General features: G+C 44.9%; 1 protein-coding gene across 1 annotated transcript; it reads left to right on the forward strand.

Annotated features, from left to right (window-relative positions):
• The first annotated feature begins 1076 nt into the window (after nt 1–1076).
• On the forward strand, nt 1077–11923 carry LOC134148811 (CMP-N-acetylneuraminate-beta-galactosamide-alpha-2,3-sialyltransferase 4-like). The gene is made up of 12 exons (XM_062591306.1): nt 1077–1085; nt 2132–2228; nt 5737–5794; nt 6269–6338; nt 6417–6475; nt 7024–7151; nt 8027–8090; nt 8421–8516; nt 9136–9328; nt 9672–9800; nt 11304–11450; nt 11816–11923. The coding sequence occupies exons 1-12, from the start codon at nt 1077–1079 to the stop codon at nt 11921–11923; spliced, it is 1158 nt and encodes a 385-aa protein (XP_062447290.1).
• Nucleotides 11924–16463: the final 4540 nt, after the last annotated feature.

Below are 16463 nucleotides of genomic sequence, written 5' to 3' on the forward strand. Positions count from 1 at the left end.
TGGACTCTCTCCACTGTCTTCTACCAACAGCAATAGGGAAGAGGGCCAAATCGGGCATTGCCTGAGGAGGTTAGGAGCAGGTTCTGCAGATTGGCAGGTCCAGGTCAGGCCAGTGGAAAAAGCAATGCCTGCAGCATCTCTACTAGCAGCAACAAAGCCTGAAAAAGGGGCTCTCAGGAAGAAAGAACAACCACCAGTAGCTGCGGTGGCACACCTGGCTGTGCCTCAGCCCCATGAGCATATGCCCCTCTTCTCCTCACATCTTGCATCAGTCTTACCCAGGAGTCCCCATGCAGCTGCCAACACTGACGAGATTTTTCCTCCTGGCTAGCAAAGCAGAGAATAGGAGCAGGACACCCACAAGCTGTTCTCAGAGACTGATCAGAATCACATCCCCTGGAAGAAACAGTGGAGGAAGAGAACAAGGTGCCTTTATCAACAGTCCTAGCACTCCTTGTACCAAATTGCCCTCCCCTAGCTTCTGTGTTCCTCAAGAAAAGCCCAGCAGAAATTTCCTGGTCAGAAGAAAAGCAAGAAAGTGCCTAGAAGTTGCATTTAAGGGCTAGCATTAACTCTAGAGACAAATGAAAGGGATGTGAAGTTACAAGTACATGAATTGCTGCTCAGTCCTGAGGATTTACTCCCTAGGTCTGATTGGAGGTTGACAATATTGTGCCTAATTTTGTCTGCAAAGCACAACAGAGCAGGAGAAAGAGACACCTCACTTTTAACTGAAAGCCCAGTGAGAGTCTGCAAGGTTTGCCTACAAGGACAGAGAGTAAGAGAGCCCTTTTTTCCCCCTTGCATTTCTATGCAAAGGAACCCAGCCTGCAGAGGACATGCACACTCAGCCCACTCATGGCTCCACACCTGAAGTGGGCCTGTCAGAGCATACTTATACTCCTATCTTAAGATCTTCCTGGAAAACAGCCCCCATTCCTTCCCCCAAAGCCAACACAGAAAAACCCCTCTCCTTCCCCAAAGCACATCAGACTAATCAGGACCTCCCTTTTAATGCCAGCCCTAACGCACTAGAGGTGTTGTCCTTAGCTGGGTGATCACCCAAGCTCTGTGAGATGGCTCAGGTGAGCAGCAAGCACCAGCTTGGGTTTCAGAGGGTAACCTTGCATCAGCTGCGTGGCAGTAAGCAAGAAGATCTGCTTGGAATTAATTAGCCTTGCAAAGGTAAAGTTTCAGACCAGAGGATAGGGGGAAGGAGGAAGGGGGTGGGCCAAAAGCACCACAGAGCACTTTCCCCAGCTGAGCAGGGATTTGTATCCCCTACTCATAGAGGATAATTAGATGATTGCCATCAGATGGGTAAGCTGAGCTCATACTTTCTGCACCATCCCTTCAAGAGAGGAGGATATTATTCCTGTTTTTTGCCATCCTGAGCCAGCAATTGTCTATGTGAGCTGTGGTGCTGTCCCTATATAATTAAGGCTGTCATTCAAACTCAGCTACCTAAACACTACAAACTCCCTGGCTTGTGGGGATTTATCACAGTACTTTATTGCTTTGCAGGCAAACTAGTGTTTTGTGGACTCTCTTTTCTGTTGTCAGAGACACAAACTGTAAGGCCTTAGGAATGGAATGTCCCTGTGAAAGATGTCTCTGTTGCTTAGTGGACTTGCTAGCTGTGTCCCCAACATCCTGGGCAGGCAGGTGGGAGTGAACCCAATACTGGACACTTGCTAATGCTGAGTAGGGGTGGTGTAGGTGTGGATAGCACATCTCGGATCCTGATCACTATGATTGGTTCAGAGCTTACTTTGGGGCTTGGAGCATGGTGGGGGCTTTCTTGCAGTGACCTGCAAAATATGACCTGAATGTCTGTCTCACAAGGTGTATTGTGGTTTATCTGCTGCCTTGACTGTCAGGAGCACCAAACAAAATGACAAGTGAAGGACTTGACTCAACATGGCAGTTCTTCTCTTTTTATGGGGGTCTCAGTGGGCTGGCAGGCAGTGTGCTAGGTGCTGGGGCTATATTGACTGGGGCACGGCATCTGAAGTCTAGGCTTATAGGCCAGCCAGTCAGCCTATGTCTGAGAAAGCTCTGGGCAAAAGCCTTGTGGCACAGCTTCTTATCACCCCTTTTTTGATTGATGAATTGTCTCTGTTTTTTGCAGGATGTGCATGCAGACAGTATGAATGTCAGATCTCACATGGGGAAACTCTCCTTGGCTTTCTTCCAGTGGAAGAAACTGGTGATCTTGCTGTTTGTGGGTAAGAAAACTTCAATCTGTGCTGAGCCATAGGACCTTGCTGTGCTAGGAGCTGTACAGAGGGAAAGCCCCTCCAGGCCCCAGTGTCTTCACTGGAGATCCCCCCCCAAAAAAAATGGAAGGTGATGGAAAAGCAGAGAGAGGAGAAGTGTTTCCATAAATCAGGGAGGTACTGCTCGTGGTGTCCCTGAAAACTGAGATAAGAGGCATTTGTGGACTTTTATGTGTTACCAACAAGAAAAGGTGGTTGAGAAGGGGCCATTTCCCTCCTGCTTCCCCTGGTTTACGCTAGTGTGCCTGGTGTGAGCATGAGCGGGGCCCAGTGGTGCAGCAGGAGGTTGGCAGCTCAGCCCTTTGCCATTGCACCGAGAGCAGGCTGCTGTCGTCCTCATTTCCAGGGAGGATCAGCGACCAGACTAGAGGCCCAGGCCACAGTGTTCTCCTTTAGCTGTGTATCTCTCCACTTGTTATGTTTTCCAAATGTTGAGACTCATCCTACAAACAATCCCATTACAGACAGCTTCCCCCATGTGGAGCTGTTCTGTTCTGTGGATCTACTTCTGGCACAGGCATTGCTCTTGCACTGGTCATTAATAAAACCAAACTTCTCCAGAGAGACTTTAGCTGTGCCTGTTTAGGGTATATTTTTTGAAAATTAAGTCATCTTGGATGTCTTTGGGGGCATGGAGAGAGGAAAAGCATCTAAAAGGTGACTTTCTTCCAAAGTGTAGAAATCTCTTAAATGTTTCCATAACTCTAAAACAATGAAGTGGATTTTCACTGAGTTCTTCCCTATATCTCCCTGATAAGGAGCAGAATAACTACTTTTAAAAGTGTTCATACTTGAAAATACCAGTTCAAGGCCTGTATTCACAATGGTGTGTGCACATAGGGCTGTGAGAGGTTAGAACAGGGTTAACCTGCTTCTGTGTGTGTATGTGATACGCAGATTAAATTCCTCTGTGCGTGTGTGGGAGGTGTAGCAGTCACCCTCTGATAAATGCTGCTGCGCTTTTTGCAAGATTAAAGTCCAAAGGTGGATGTTTACACATGTTGTGTGTATGTGTGTAGCAACCCAGCAGTAATTGGCCTGATGAAAGCCTGTGTGATGTGTGTAGGTCTCCCGGAGAGACCCATACAACACCTATATGAGTGTATGCTTGTGATCTCCCTCCAGATAGAAAACCAATTCTAATTTCATATTATCATTAGAAAGGCTGATTGTTTGTCACAGAAAAAAAATCACTGCTGCTTAACGACCAGGATGCAACCACTGTCATTTTCATAAAAAAGAAAGAGCTGTCACGGTGCACAGTAATGTAATGACTTTTTTGTGGTATGATATGGGAAGTGCTCACAAAAGTCAAACTAAAAGTCTTTATCGCTGGTCAGAACAATCTCTTTACTAATGTTTAGATGCCCCAAAGAAAAAGCAAAACTAACACTGGAAAATTCATATCCTCCTGTCCTCCATTTGGCATGAGCACACAGGCAGCTCTGTAAAGCTAGCAGGCAGAATGGGTACAGTGGCCAGCTGGCTGAAGTGACAGAGAGCTGAGTCTTTTGTAAATGAAAGTTCCCCGTGGGTCACAGAGGAAATCCTGCTCTTTTTCCCAAGCCAAAGCTCTTCCTTAGCGCTGCAACAATGTGTGTCTGGGTTGTAGATTCCCTCATATTTCATGGCCTGCAGGAAGCCTTGTGGTTGTGTTCTCCCACAAATGCCCTGAGTTTTTGATCATGCACATACTCAGATATCCTGAGCTCTTCTTCTCTCTGTGGTTCCCTACTAGGCCTATGACCTCCGCAGATGAGCAGTAACCTGCTGATAGAGCTCCTTGTGAACCTTTGATTAAATGTCTGCTGCCGCATGCCGTACTCAGTTGGGTATACACAGCTGGGCATGTAAAATCAGTGATTGCTTCAGACATGTTGGCAGTAGGCTGTAGAGACTCTCTTCCTGCCTGACATAGGGATAGCATCTTTCACTTTGCTGAGATGTTGTAAGAGAAGCTCTGAGAAAGCATTCAACAGGCCTGACGTGGGCATTTTTACCTACCTACAGTGCGTACTGAAGTGTTGGCTGTCCATTGCATCCAGTATGTAGACCCATGGCCATGGAAGAAGTCTTTTGTCCTTGTGGAATTGGGCTGGTGGTAGGGGGACTGTGGTAAAAGGCTATTGCTGACAGTAGCCTTGGTGACAGAGCTGAGGCATTGAGAGGATGGCCATAGTGAGCTCTGCTCCTGCAGTTCTTAATCCTGCAGTCTCTCTCCAACCTTCTCCACTTTCTCGTGTTTCTTCTCTCATAAAGAGGTAGATTGCTGTGCTTTATTTTTCCGTGTGTGAGGAGGGGAGCTTGCCCAGGATCCCTTCAGTTGCATCGCTGTAGCTCTTCAGGGTTATAATTTCTATTCCCTCTTCTTTCTGGCCCAGTGCTTACACCCTTTTCCATTAGCTGTACTCCTCCCCTTGGCAGTGGTAAACTCTGCAAATGATAGACTAGTACAAATGGTGTAGGAGCCTTTCCCCTCTGCAGACACAGTCCCAGATTCGTCAGTGTGTGATAAAAGGTGCCAGGGAAATCTGAACTGGTCCTCCGAATTAGTACAACACCTTGCTCAAGGTGAAAAGCAACTAAGACAAGCTAATGTCTTCGTTATTGAAGTGCTTTTAGATAATCTTATGTCTGGCATGAACCTCTTCTTGATTTCAGGCCAAGCAGCAGACCTGGTCAGGCCTGGAGGATTTCTCTTGCATGTATCTTTCTTACTACTATGAGCTGGTGCTATCCTCAGCCTTCTGAGTTTTGTATCCAAGCACCATGTCAGTTATTGCTGCATTTTGCTGCCTGTCTGTGGGATAAGTGATCACTTCATGCAACAGGGACTGCTTGAAGGTGCTTGCAGTCTCCTATGACATCCCAAGGAGCAGCCAGCTGACAACTCTGGAGAAAGAACAGCAAGCAAGAAAGCCCACTCTGTGGAGGAGAAACTTGGCAGCTCATCGCAGCAGTGGTCATAGCCAGTATGGCTGTGGGTGCTGGGGAAGGGGAGCCAGGCTTCAGGGCCAAGGCTGGTCCATCAGGGAGCATTCCAAGGGACTGAGGGCTCATCTGACTCAGGGAGCACTGCAGTCAGTCCCTTCTCCTCTCTGCACTATCACTGTGTCATTTTACAGATTGACATGAATGATCACTGGAGTACTGTGAGGCTTGGAGCTTGAAAGCTGTCCTTAGCTGCTGGAACACAGAATGGTGTATTTACTAGGGTTCATTACCAGAAGGACTCATTTAATTCTGGCTAGCAAGGGCTAATTCAAATACAGCCACTTGGAGGCTCCCATACTCTGGAACAGGATCTTCTGGTCATCTGGTCTGATGGCTGGAGAGGCCCCAGTGATGCTGTCTAGTGGGAGAGATCCTGTGGTCTGTGCAGTGGCGTGGCTCTAGGTGTAGTGATGTTACTGTGCAACTGCATGGCCTGTTTCAGCCTCTCTATTGCCTCCAGCAGGTCTGTATGTGCAGAGCCTATACTACTCTGTGATGAACTCACGTGAAAGTCAGGCAGAGTAAGTTATCTTTTCTTCTTCTCTTTTCTGACCTCACTGGTACTGTGGTCTGGGCAAATGGTGGAACAATTTGTTATTGTGGAAAGCAGAGGCAACCCTTCTTCCAAGGTCACACGGTAGGATCTGGATGAGAAACAGCTCTCCCAATATGGCATGAATCCTTGTGGGCTTGGAGGACTGTGTTCTACCTAGCAGTGACTTGAGGGCAGGGCAGAAATTGTGGGATGAAACAATAGTGATAAGACTGGTGATGTCTTAGCTAGGCTATAGTAGAGACCACTGCCAGAGTGTCTCGTGAACATCCCATAGTGCTCTTCATTGCACGTCCCTATCTGGAGGCATGAACACAGGTCAGTTGAGGCCACTGATTTTCTAAAATTTGACTGGTCAAGACCCTGCATAAATTGACCTAACTTAGACATTGGCTTTCCAAAGATCTTTCTACCTGAATTACTCTATGACTCTGCTGAGCAGATATGGAGCTCTTTACCAGTCCTTTGGAGGGAGGCTGTTTATGGGCAGACATGGTCAGAAGCTCAAATCCATCCTACATCCTGGCATCTTGGACTGCTTTCAAAGACCTCCTGAAGAGATGTTTGGAAATGAGCTCTGTTTCTTTCACAGGAAGCGCCTTGGTGCTTGCAGGAGACGCTTTGTGTGGAGAAAGCCTTTTCTCGCAAGGTTTGTCAATTATGGTTTTTGTCTGGGGAATTTTGGTGAGAGATGACTGAGTGCTCAGTGGGTGCTGATGGATGGAGACTGGCAGTCCGGAGTTTATGCGCAGATATGCAGGAAAGGAAACAACTCGAACTGTTGCACAATGGCATCTTAGCTTCATTACAAGTGAGTCAGCAGAATGGTGCAATACAGATGCATGTGTAAAGCATCCTCTGAAGGACAATCAGAGAGGAAGAGGTGCAATGTTGAGCTGGTCAGTGCACAGTGAGGGGTGCACTTAGTCACAAAGTGAATGAATAAATGAAAGTGGAAACATAACTGGAATTATATGCTATCACTGCTGCTCAGAAGGAGGGTTAGAAACAGTGAACAGTAAGAATTATATTTAAAAGATGAGGGTCATTTCTGGGAAGTATTTCAGGATAGCTCAGTAGCTTTGCAAAGCCCTTCATCATTCAGCCTGCTTCAGGTATCTTAGTCTGTGTGTCTGAAACTGCTGTAACTGCTCCACTCTTCCCTGAACTGCTGGTGCTCTGAATCTCTCTTGGCAGGTTTGAATCTCACTGGAAGCCTTTCCTGACCAGTGAATCTTTATACTTGCTTATGGACAGGCCTTTTAGAAGAGAGCTTGAAAAAGTTCTGTGGTTCCATGAACTTCCCTTTGGACTTCGGAACTCAGGTATTGCAGCGCTCTGCCTTCAGTGTTATAAAGTTGTGGAGCTTCCCTGACTGTTGCAGAGGAGGTGGAAATGTATCTGGAAACCAGGGTTCATTGAGGGAGGCTAGGCTGAATGGTTGGGATGCCTTTGAGGAAAGGTTACAGTCCATTTTGGTGATAATGGAGGAAGAGGATGGTGCTTTAACTCTAACTTCTACCTGTGCCAAAAGGGATGGAAAGAGAAACGCTGATAGAAATGCTCTTATGGATGAAGCAAGACTCATTGCAGAGGTTAACAAACATCAGCTGAAAGGGAATAACTGATTGGTTTGGTATCCCTTGCTGTTTTCAATGTGAGGTTACTTCAGTTGCTCATAGTGCTGGTCTGAGGTAATCTGTTTGTCTTTGCATTGAAGTAAGACTGGGCAAATTCAGTTGGGGAACTACTGCATGTGGTAATTTCTGACAGAGCAGGGCGGTAACCAGCTTAAACTGAAGATAGACCTCAGTGTGCAGATTGGTCAGATTCACAGTGCTTCTTCCACAGGGCAGTATCAGAGCCTTTCATTCCTGAATCATTCCTCTTGGGGAGCTTATTATTTGTGCAGCATCCAAAATGAATAGAGAAATCCTAGCCTAAATGATATCCTTGTGCCAAAGAGAGTGCAGAGCATATGCTTTATGTGGAAAAAGGTCTCAGTATTGACAGTGTTGGGTGCATAGCTGTGACCAGAACAGTGTTTGATCAGGCTTTCTCACGTAAAGTGTCCTGGCACTTTAGGAAGGATGAAACCTAGCTCTTCAGAGCCTAAAGAAGAGAAGAGTTCTTCTTTTGGCACTGGTGGGACCACTTTCATTCCTTGAAGATAACTCTTCAACTACTTCTTGTCTTTCAGTTCTCTCTGCGTTTGCCACATTGCAGCTTCTTCCACAGCAGGAGTTGCCTGAATCCTTTGAGCGGTATGGAGACTGGGCTGGGGATGGGTGCTGGGTGGGGAGGACTTTCCATTTCCTCTGTGTCTTGTGCCCTCCCTCTCCTCTAGCTGATGAGAGGTCCCACTTAATTTTACTAGCATGTTGATGACACTCCATTGCCTTATGCTTGCTAAGGTAAGCCCAACCTCTGTGTGACTGGGACACAGCCATAATCCTACTAGTCAGGGCTTCTCTGCTCTGATGCCACCCACAGAATGACCTGAGGTCATCAAACAAGCCCTCAGAGGGGGCTTCTCCTAGTGGAGAAACTTATCAGGGAAGGACTTAATCTCTTGGAATCTATTCTTTTGCTAGTTTATGGTGCCAAAGGTGTATTGTGGTCGGCAATGGTTACTCCATCCGTAGCCAACACTTCGTGAAAATGATTGACTCTCACCATGTTATCATAAGGTACTGAATTCTTACTAGAATCTAATATTTAGACAGAGACTGAGGAGTGATAATGTGCATGTGTCTTTCTTGTCTGGAAAACATAATATCTAGAATCTATCAGCTCAGGTAATCTAATGACTTTCTTGTGATTCATGGCCATTCACTGCAGGAATCAAAATTTATAGCATACTCATTCACAGATATGTCCTCTGGGGACTGGATATCCAGCTTCAATGGCCCACTCAATGGAGCAGTAGGCAATCCCAGTGTTACAGGACTGATTTGGGCCTTGGCAATGCCAAATCTTTGATTGCATTGCAACCTTACATGCATTTTTACTCTGACTTGAGAAAGTCATTTAATTTCTGTGTGCCTTAGTTCCCTATCTGAAAAATGGCAGATTTCTACCACCACTGCCTGCCTTTTCATTAAGGGGGGAAGTATTCCTACATCTATGTGAGGTGCCCAGTTCTGTGGACCAAGTCATAGAGTTGGACCATAATGTGTATCCATTCCCTCATGTGAGTTCACATGGCCCATCTTGCATTTAACAGCACACACCTGCTTCCATGTCGGAAATAGGTGATACTGAAACTGCTCCAGGGACAAAATGTGCTATTCTGACTTTGATTCTCAGATTAAATGATGCTCCAGTAAAAGAGCACCAGAAGGATGTGGGTGAGAGAACCAGCATCCGTCTCTTCTTCCCTGAATCGGCTCTACTCAACCCTCTGGAAAACAATGACAATGAGACACTGATGGTGTTTGTCCCATTCAAGCCACTGGATTTCGTCTGGCTGAGGGAGGTATTGCTGAAAACAAAGAATAAGGTGAGATGTCTTCAGTGAGGGAAGGTTGAAACTAGGTTATCTGGAGTGACATGTTCCATTGCTCTAATAATCATGTATCCTTCAAATATTTAATGAGCTTCACAATGGACCTGAGACTTTATTTTCACTAATTAGAAACACCCCAATCTCAGCCACATTGCAGATAGGTGCACTGGCATGAGTGGAAGAGACCTGGAGTTTCTTTTCTTCACCAGGACTGTCAGTCCTTCTGAGCGCCCAGCCAGAGCAATAGATTACAGCTAAATCAGGGATCTTTATCATGGCACTTGTCTTGTGTGCGTGGGCATGTCTTGAGTCTCTTTCTGTCTGCCTTTCCTTACAGACAAACGTGGGGTTTTGGCGCCAGCCCCCTTGCGAATGGAATGGGAATGTCTCTCGCCTGCGTGTTCTCAACCCATATGTCACCTATGAAGCAACATACAAACTCCTGCAGTTGAAAACGTGGAGCAGGGTATGATATCACACTGGAGAGCAGACAGCAACCATCAGTGTTCTAAGTCTTCTCTAATACTTTACTGCTTGAGTGCCATACAAGAGAAAAATCTTGGACAACAAAGATAGGGAAAGAAGCAGACCCATTGATTAGATCAGCAAATCCCTTCCATAGTAAATGCAGTCTTTCCCTACAGCATGGTATTACAAGTTTTGATCACTGCTCGAACCAAAAAAAACAGAAGACTTTTCCGACCTGTCACAACACTGCAGCGTTAATCGTGCTTAGTGCACCATTCCTGTCAGTCTGCCCCATGACCCTTTGCCGTTCTGCATTCAAATCACATTTTAGAATTACACTTCTGTCCAGAGTTCTAGACATCACACGGCCTGGTTGCCTGTTGTGACAAGCAGCTTTGTCATATAAGCTCTTTCACATATGTTCCTAGGCTTTCCCTGTTTGTAGACCGTTACTGATAATTAGCTAGTGTAAAATGAGAGGAATTTTGGTTGGCATTGCTTAAAACACTCAGGTCTAATAGGATTCTGGACTAAGGCTAACTTTTAAGCCCACTGCTTCTGGAACACCAATTTTCCATTCACTTTATGGTAGAGGATTATTTCATTAATGAATCTAATGATACTTTGTCTTTGGTCCTGACAATCTTTGTGATGGTGCCGTGCAGTCTTTAATTAAATTTAAGCCTGCCTAGCACCACTAGGACATTTAAAATCTGCAACAAATCCAAGAGAAGCTTGAAGCCCGGTGTGGCAAAATAACCTTTTTCAAGGTTATGCAGTAACTCTTAGCCTAGGCTGAAACTATATGCCAACACTCCTGACTGCTGAATAAATGCTGCTAAACAAATTTATCTACTAAATGATTGAAAGGTGTTAAGTAGAACAATCCAGATGGTGAGTGGTAAGTGCTCTGTTAAGCTTTAGGGACCAAGAGCATGTTCAACTGCTCCATGAGTGTGGTTACTGTTCTGCTGAGTCACAAAGCTTTTAGTGCAATGTGTGAGTTTGTACATGGACACATGTTAGTTTAACATGGGCAAAGAGCATTTTTTTGTAGCTTGTAGGACAGAGACAGGCATTTAATGCTTGGATTAGAGATAAGGCACCACATGAAGCCCTCCAGTAGCGAATACGTGTAAACAGGCACATGGAAAAGAAAGATGCAGAAACCTTGTACAAGGTGCATCATGGATGCAGCTTTGTCAAAAAGTATGCTGATTCCTCCCATCCACAATCTTTTGGTTTCCACGGAATGCTGTGTTTTAGCATCCCAGAGATCATATTCTCGTGGACAGTTAATTTTCTGCAGCATCTTCCCATAAGAAGTTGCTTGCTTGAGTTCTGGGAACACTGTCCAGGCATCTGTCCTGTTTTATTTATGTATCTTTTTTCCTGTGTGGAGTGTGGAGGAAGCTACTGGTCCCAGCTGGTTGCTGATGTCTGTATTGTAAAAGTAGGAGTTTGAAATGCTAAACAGCTGTTTTCTCTTTTCTCTTCCCAGAGATATGCCACCATGGGAATCATTGCTTTGAACTTAGCCCTCCATATGTGCCAAGAGGTCAACATTGCAGGCTTTGGTTACCCTGGCAACCATGACAATGCTACGCCAATACATTATTACAATATGAGTCTGTCACGGAAAAAAGAGGTAGTAAATGCATCCTCTTCAATCTAAGGTGTTCTTCATAGAGGAACTTAGTGGACAAAGGTAGGACTCAGACAACTGTGAGCTCTGGTAGCTATCACCAGCATTACCTATGGTAATTCTTGTTGGGGCATGCCACGAGAAGGAGTACTTTGTTCCTGGTAAGGACTTTAAACACAGATACGGGCTCATTCAGTGTGCATTTTACCTATCCTTGTTTGGTGACATGGGTCCTGCCCATCTGTATCAGTGGAAGTCCTGCTTGGGGCTGCAGAGGAAGCTGGGAGAGAGGGGATCCAGGGCAATTTGGGGAGGATGAGGAGCATGGTAAGAAATAATCTGTAACTCTGTCTCTCTTGTCTCTGCAGCTGTTCCAGCACAATCTAACTGCTGAGAGGAACTGGCTGCTGAAAATGATCAAGCAAGGGGTGATTGCTGACATAGCTAACCCTTCCTTCCAGGCCCAGAACAACTGAGATGGTGCTTGCTGTCCTCCTGCAGACACTGCTGGTTGTCCTAGCTGGGCTTTACCCTTATTCTAGGTTGTTTTGAGCAGAAACATCCTGTTCCATGTGGGGTGGGGGATGAACCTTGGAATTCAGAGCACTTGTCCTTTTCACTGCTGGCCTCCAGCTTTCACCACTGCCTACTGTGGTGGAGGATGAGAGGATGAAGTGTGTCCTACAATGCTTCCGCCTTGGGTAATCCCCTCATGTTTCAGAGATGGCCACCCTTTGTTTGCTGCGTATTTGTATAAAGCACCAAACTGGGATGTTAAGCCAGTCCCCAGCCCCTAGTTAAGGGAGAAGGAGGATGACAGTACCTTTTGTGCCTTGAGATTTCAAACTCCTTCCTAAGCAGATTGGAGTGAGAGTCAGACTCAGCAGTTTGGAAAAGTACTGGGCTGAACACTCAGATTTCAATGTCTTACAAATTGTTGGGAAATGTTAATGTCTGCAGGAAACACTAAGAAAATGGGATTGTTTTATTTTTCTGTTTGAGAATAAAAATGCTTCTAATTTCAAGGAGTGTCTTTAGTTGGCAATATCTTGTGTGAGGAGGATTTCTGGTAAGGACAGGTGAGAATTACATCAGTGTTGCCTCTGAGATCTTTTCATGGCTTCATAAGCCCCTGTAATCCTGGTTTCTTCCTCTTCATGCTCTCTGTAGCTCAGGATGTTTCTTCCAGCCAGTTATGAGCATGGAGCCAGCCTGCTAGGTCTATTTGGTGTGCTAAAGATCTTCCACATTTAAGAAGTCACTTTAGATCTCCACTGTGTGACTGGCTCCTGTTCAAATTCCACCTCTGGCACCCTATCTTTTGGGTCAGAAACCAGCCCTTTGATCATAGGTAACAGCCTCCTTCCAGGATGCATCTAGGTTATATCTCCTCTTCTTTGCTTCTCTCATTGCTATTTTCTTCCCAGCCTGCTATCATCATGAGTCCACCTCAGTTACTACCTTACTAAAAGGCTGTCTGTAACTGGAAAAAGAACCTATGTCGTCATGTTAAAACGATGGCTATTTTGGTACAATGCCTTCTTTGCAGACTCTTCAACTGGGTGTTCATTGAGATGAAGGATCTTCTCGAGTAACTCTTCAAAGACGTGCTGTAAAAGTGCGGTTGGCTTAACTTATATCAGGATGCGTATGTCTGATAGCAGCAGCATTTGGTGTGTCAGAACATTAGTACAGTACCCATATAACTACTCACAATTTCCACAGAGGCAAAGCTTCCCTCCCATTTCCTTCCTCCCTCCAGTTTGCTGTGGCCAGGCTTTCACGGCATTTCCTGTCCTCTTCATGACACTCCTTTTCCTTGGTAACTTCTCTTCCAGTCTTTTAGCCCTGTCTCCTCAAGTCTCTGTGTAACCCCTTGCTTCTCACAGTCTGAAAAGCATTAATGCCCTCCATGTAGCTCCCACTGTTATTCTTTTTTGGTGAGCCTGGCTTCTCCTCCACTGGAGCTGAAATGTTTTTGCTCTGATTGGTGCATACAATTCAGGACCAAAAAATCTTTACCAAAACTCCCCAAATCTGCCTTGTACCAGAAGACTGGTGGAAAAAGGGGATGCTCCAGCTGTTCAGCTTAGCTTGATAAAGAAGTCACTTGAAGGGTGAAAGGAGATGACCTAATATTTTCTTACATGCAAAAAGAACTAAGCGAAAGAGGATAACTGTTTCATTTAGTTTCACTTTATCAGCTAAACACTTGCTTCAAGTTTTGCTGTATATGTGTACAAGTCTTTGCTATCTACGTAACACATAATAGCCAGAGAGGCTCTGCTGGGTTCCAAAAATATGTTTTTTTGTAAATACATACAAATATGTGGATTTTACTCAACGAGTATTTTGGAAGTTATTGCTTTGTAAGCAATAACTGTGACTAACGGTGACTAACTCTGTGTTCTGCTCCTAGTGGGATAAAATGGCATGACAATATTAATGTCCAACTGCTGATGTATAAAGCATACTATGAACTAAGCCCAAGAAATGGTTTACATTTTCTGACTGGGTAACATGTACACGAACTTCACCATAACTTGCAGGAGCTGTTTCTATACTTTCTGTGGCAGTTGTTGCAACATCTTCCTGTCATGTAGTGACAAATCATGGTAATGAGACCATAAATACGAGGCTCAAGAGTCTTTGCATTGGTCATTGCCTGTGGCAATGCTCTCAGTACTTGCAGCAAGCATGTCCATTACACAACTTTTTGAATTTATGTTTGAGAACCACTGATGTGTTTTCCCTTAAAACAAAATTCTGTAATCTTTCTAAGTGACCACAGTTCATTACAGTTGCCTCTTGTTCCAAACTTTTCCAGAATGTAAAAGAGCTATGCAGTAGGGACTTACTGTACAACCATACTTCAGTCGTGGCCTGAATCCCCAAAACAACCTGTCTTGTGTCTGGTTTGCAGTGGCATGGGTAGCACTCCTGCTGTGCAAGTCCATAGAAAATCTGTGATCTGCAGTCCTCCAGATCCTACGCACATTTCTTGTTGGATAGTTTGAATAAATCCTTGCCCAACAGCAGAATTATTATTATCAAGAGAACTGGGGGAAAGGAGGTGGAATAAGTAGGATAGAGCAAAGCCACCGTAATACAAAACATATGTAAATTAGGCTATGAGATATCATAATAAGGATGTAATGGAGGAGGAAAGAAAAGGAAAATGAGTGGTATTGTTGCTTGAACAGCAAAAGCTAGCATCGGTCTGAGCTGATAAATCCACCCTCCTCAGGGCTGCGAAAAAGCAATTATACCCCTTCTGAACACAGTGCAATTCATGTCAAGGAACTGTGAACATCCTTGCATCAATGGCAGCATTGCATCCCCAGCTCAGCGGACAGCCAAGGTGTGAAAGTGATTCATCTGTGGCAGAATGGCACAGCATTGCTGGGCATCTTCAGTACCAGCCAGCCTCTCTCCAGGAGTGAAGGGAGTCCATCTTCACTCACTGTCCATGAATGCTTGGCAAGCAAGTCTGGATGCCTCCACCATCTGTGTGAAATCCTCCCAACCATTTAGATAAAGTACCAACTACAGTAAAATGTAGGGCTCCTAACTGACCTGACATAATCCATATGGAGTAGTTGCCACAGATAGTAACTATCTTGACACTGATTAATCACTTCTTCTAGTCATGTATTTGTCCCTCGTTACCTGACACAGTTCTTCCCTAATAGCTTTTGCATGGTTCTGGGGTATTCATATGACCTTGGCTTTGGGGAATATCCCATCTGATGACACACATTATCTATTCTGATGTAGACTGCTTTTGATCAAACTGATTTGGACAATAGCTTTTGGTTTTCTTTCTCCTGTGTATACCAATATCTGTCTTTTACTGCAATGGGAGACACTTTAGGTACGCTGCACTGTGTTTTGTTTTGGGTGGCACCATTTGGATGGCACTTGGTCTGGGTCATATAGCATGTAGAGACGGTCTCTGCTTCTACCTTCATGTCCTTACCTGTCAGTTACAATCACAGGCATGACAAGCAATCTGAATTGCTGGCATTCCTTGCTTTGAAACTAACAGTTAAATGATCTGTAACTAGAGTCAATCATTGCTGAGATAGAGAGTGGTGAAGCTGTCTAACACCCTCAACTAACTGCAGAGTTTCTAAATTTGAATATGGTTCTGTTCTTCAGAGATATGAGACCCCAGAGCAAAGACAATAGGTCTTTCAGGCTGATCAAATGTGAAATTACTATACCTGTTTCATATGGGGAAGCAGCCCAAGTAAATATTATGTGTGCCAAGACACTGTAGTAAGGACCCTTTCTGATGATACTGGTTTCTTGGCTTCCTCACCAGCTCAGTTTAGTGTGTGGATTAGGGCTATTTCTAACCAATGTCTATCAAGCCAGCCAGGGGATACCATACGGCTGCTGTATGAAGTGGTGCCTAACCATTCCCAGAAAGCAATGTGTTTGTAGTATCTTTTGAAGCAAAAGGATATCAAATCCATCTTCGATTTTTTTTTCATTTTTCCTTGTGATTTATATAAATTGTATTTCCCAGCAGAATGGCTGGGAAAATTCAACATTCTGCTGAATTTTCAAGATAATCCCCCCCCCATTTTTTCCCCCCAGTCCACCCAGACAACCTTTGAGACTGGGGGAAGTGACTGATTTGCTGAGCATAAGAAGTGACTGTGCATCAGGTGAACTTTGAGGACTTGCTAGCTGGCTATGCATTCCAAGCCTAGAACCTAGCAGCAACACAAAGCAATTTAAGCTTAATTCACCACAAGCAACTGTTCTGCTGGCTGATATTGTGTGAGCTAGGAAGGCAGATAGGCTGGTGCTGTAACTCATGTGAGAGCAATACTTGGTTATCCAGTGCAGCATGATTGTGTGCCTGAGCTTCTCAAGTACTTTTGGAAGTTCTGAGCAGTAACAGTTGATCTGCATGTGATATTGGGTTAGCTGTGGCCTTGAGATCATCACAGTTACAACAGGCCTATTTATTTACCTCACTGATATGTTAGGGCCACTCCATTT

The sequence above is a fragment of the Rhea pennata genome, chromosome 18, assembly GCF_028389875.1.
Source record: "Rhea pennata isolate bPtePen1 chromosome 18, bPtePen1.pri, whole genome shotgun sequence".
NCBI lineage: Eukaryota > Metazoa > Chordata > Aves > Rheiformes > Rheidae > Rhea > Rhea pennata.

What these genes read in the sequence shown, in the direction of transcription:
- LOC134148811 (XM_062591306.1), top strand. An exon ending in TTGCCTGAATCCTTTGAGCG is followed by an intron (nt 8,091 to 8,420) that starts GTATGGAGACTG and finishes TTCTTTTGCTAG; the next exon opens with TTTATGGTGCCAAAGGTGTA. An exon ending in TCTCACCATGTTATCATAAG is followed by an intron (nt 8,517 to 9,135) that starts GTACTGAATTCT and finishes TTTGATTCTCAG; the next exon opens with ATTAAATGATGCTCCAGTAA.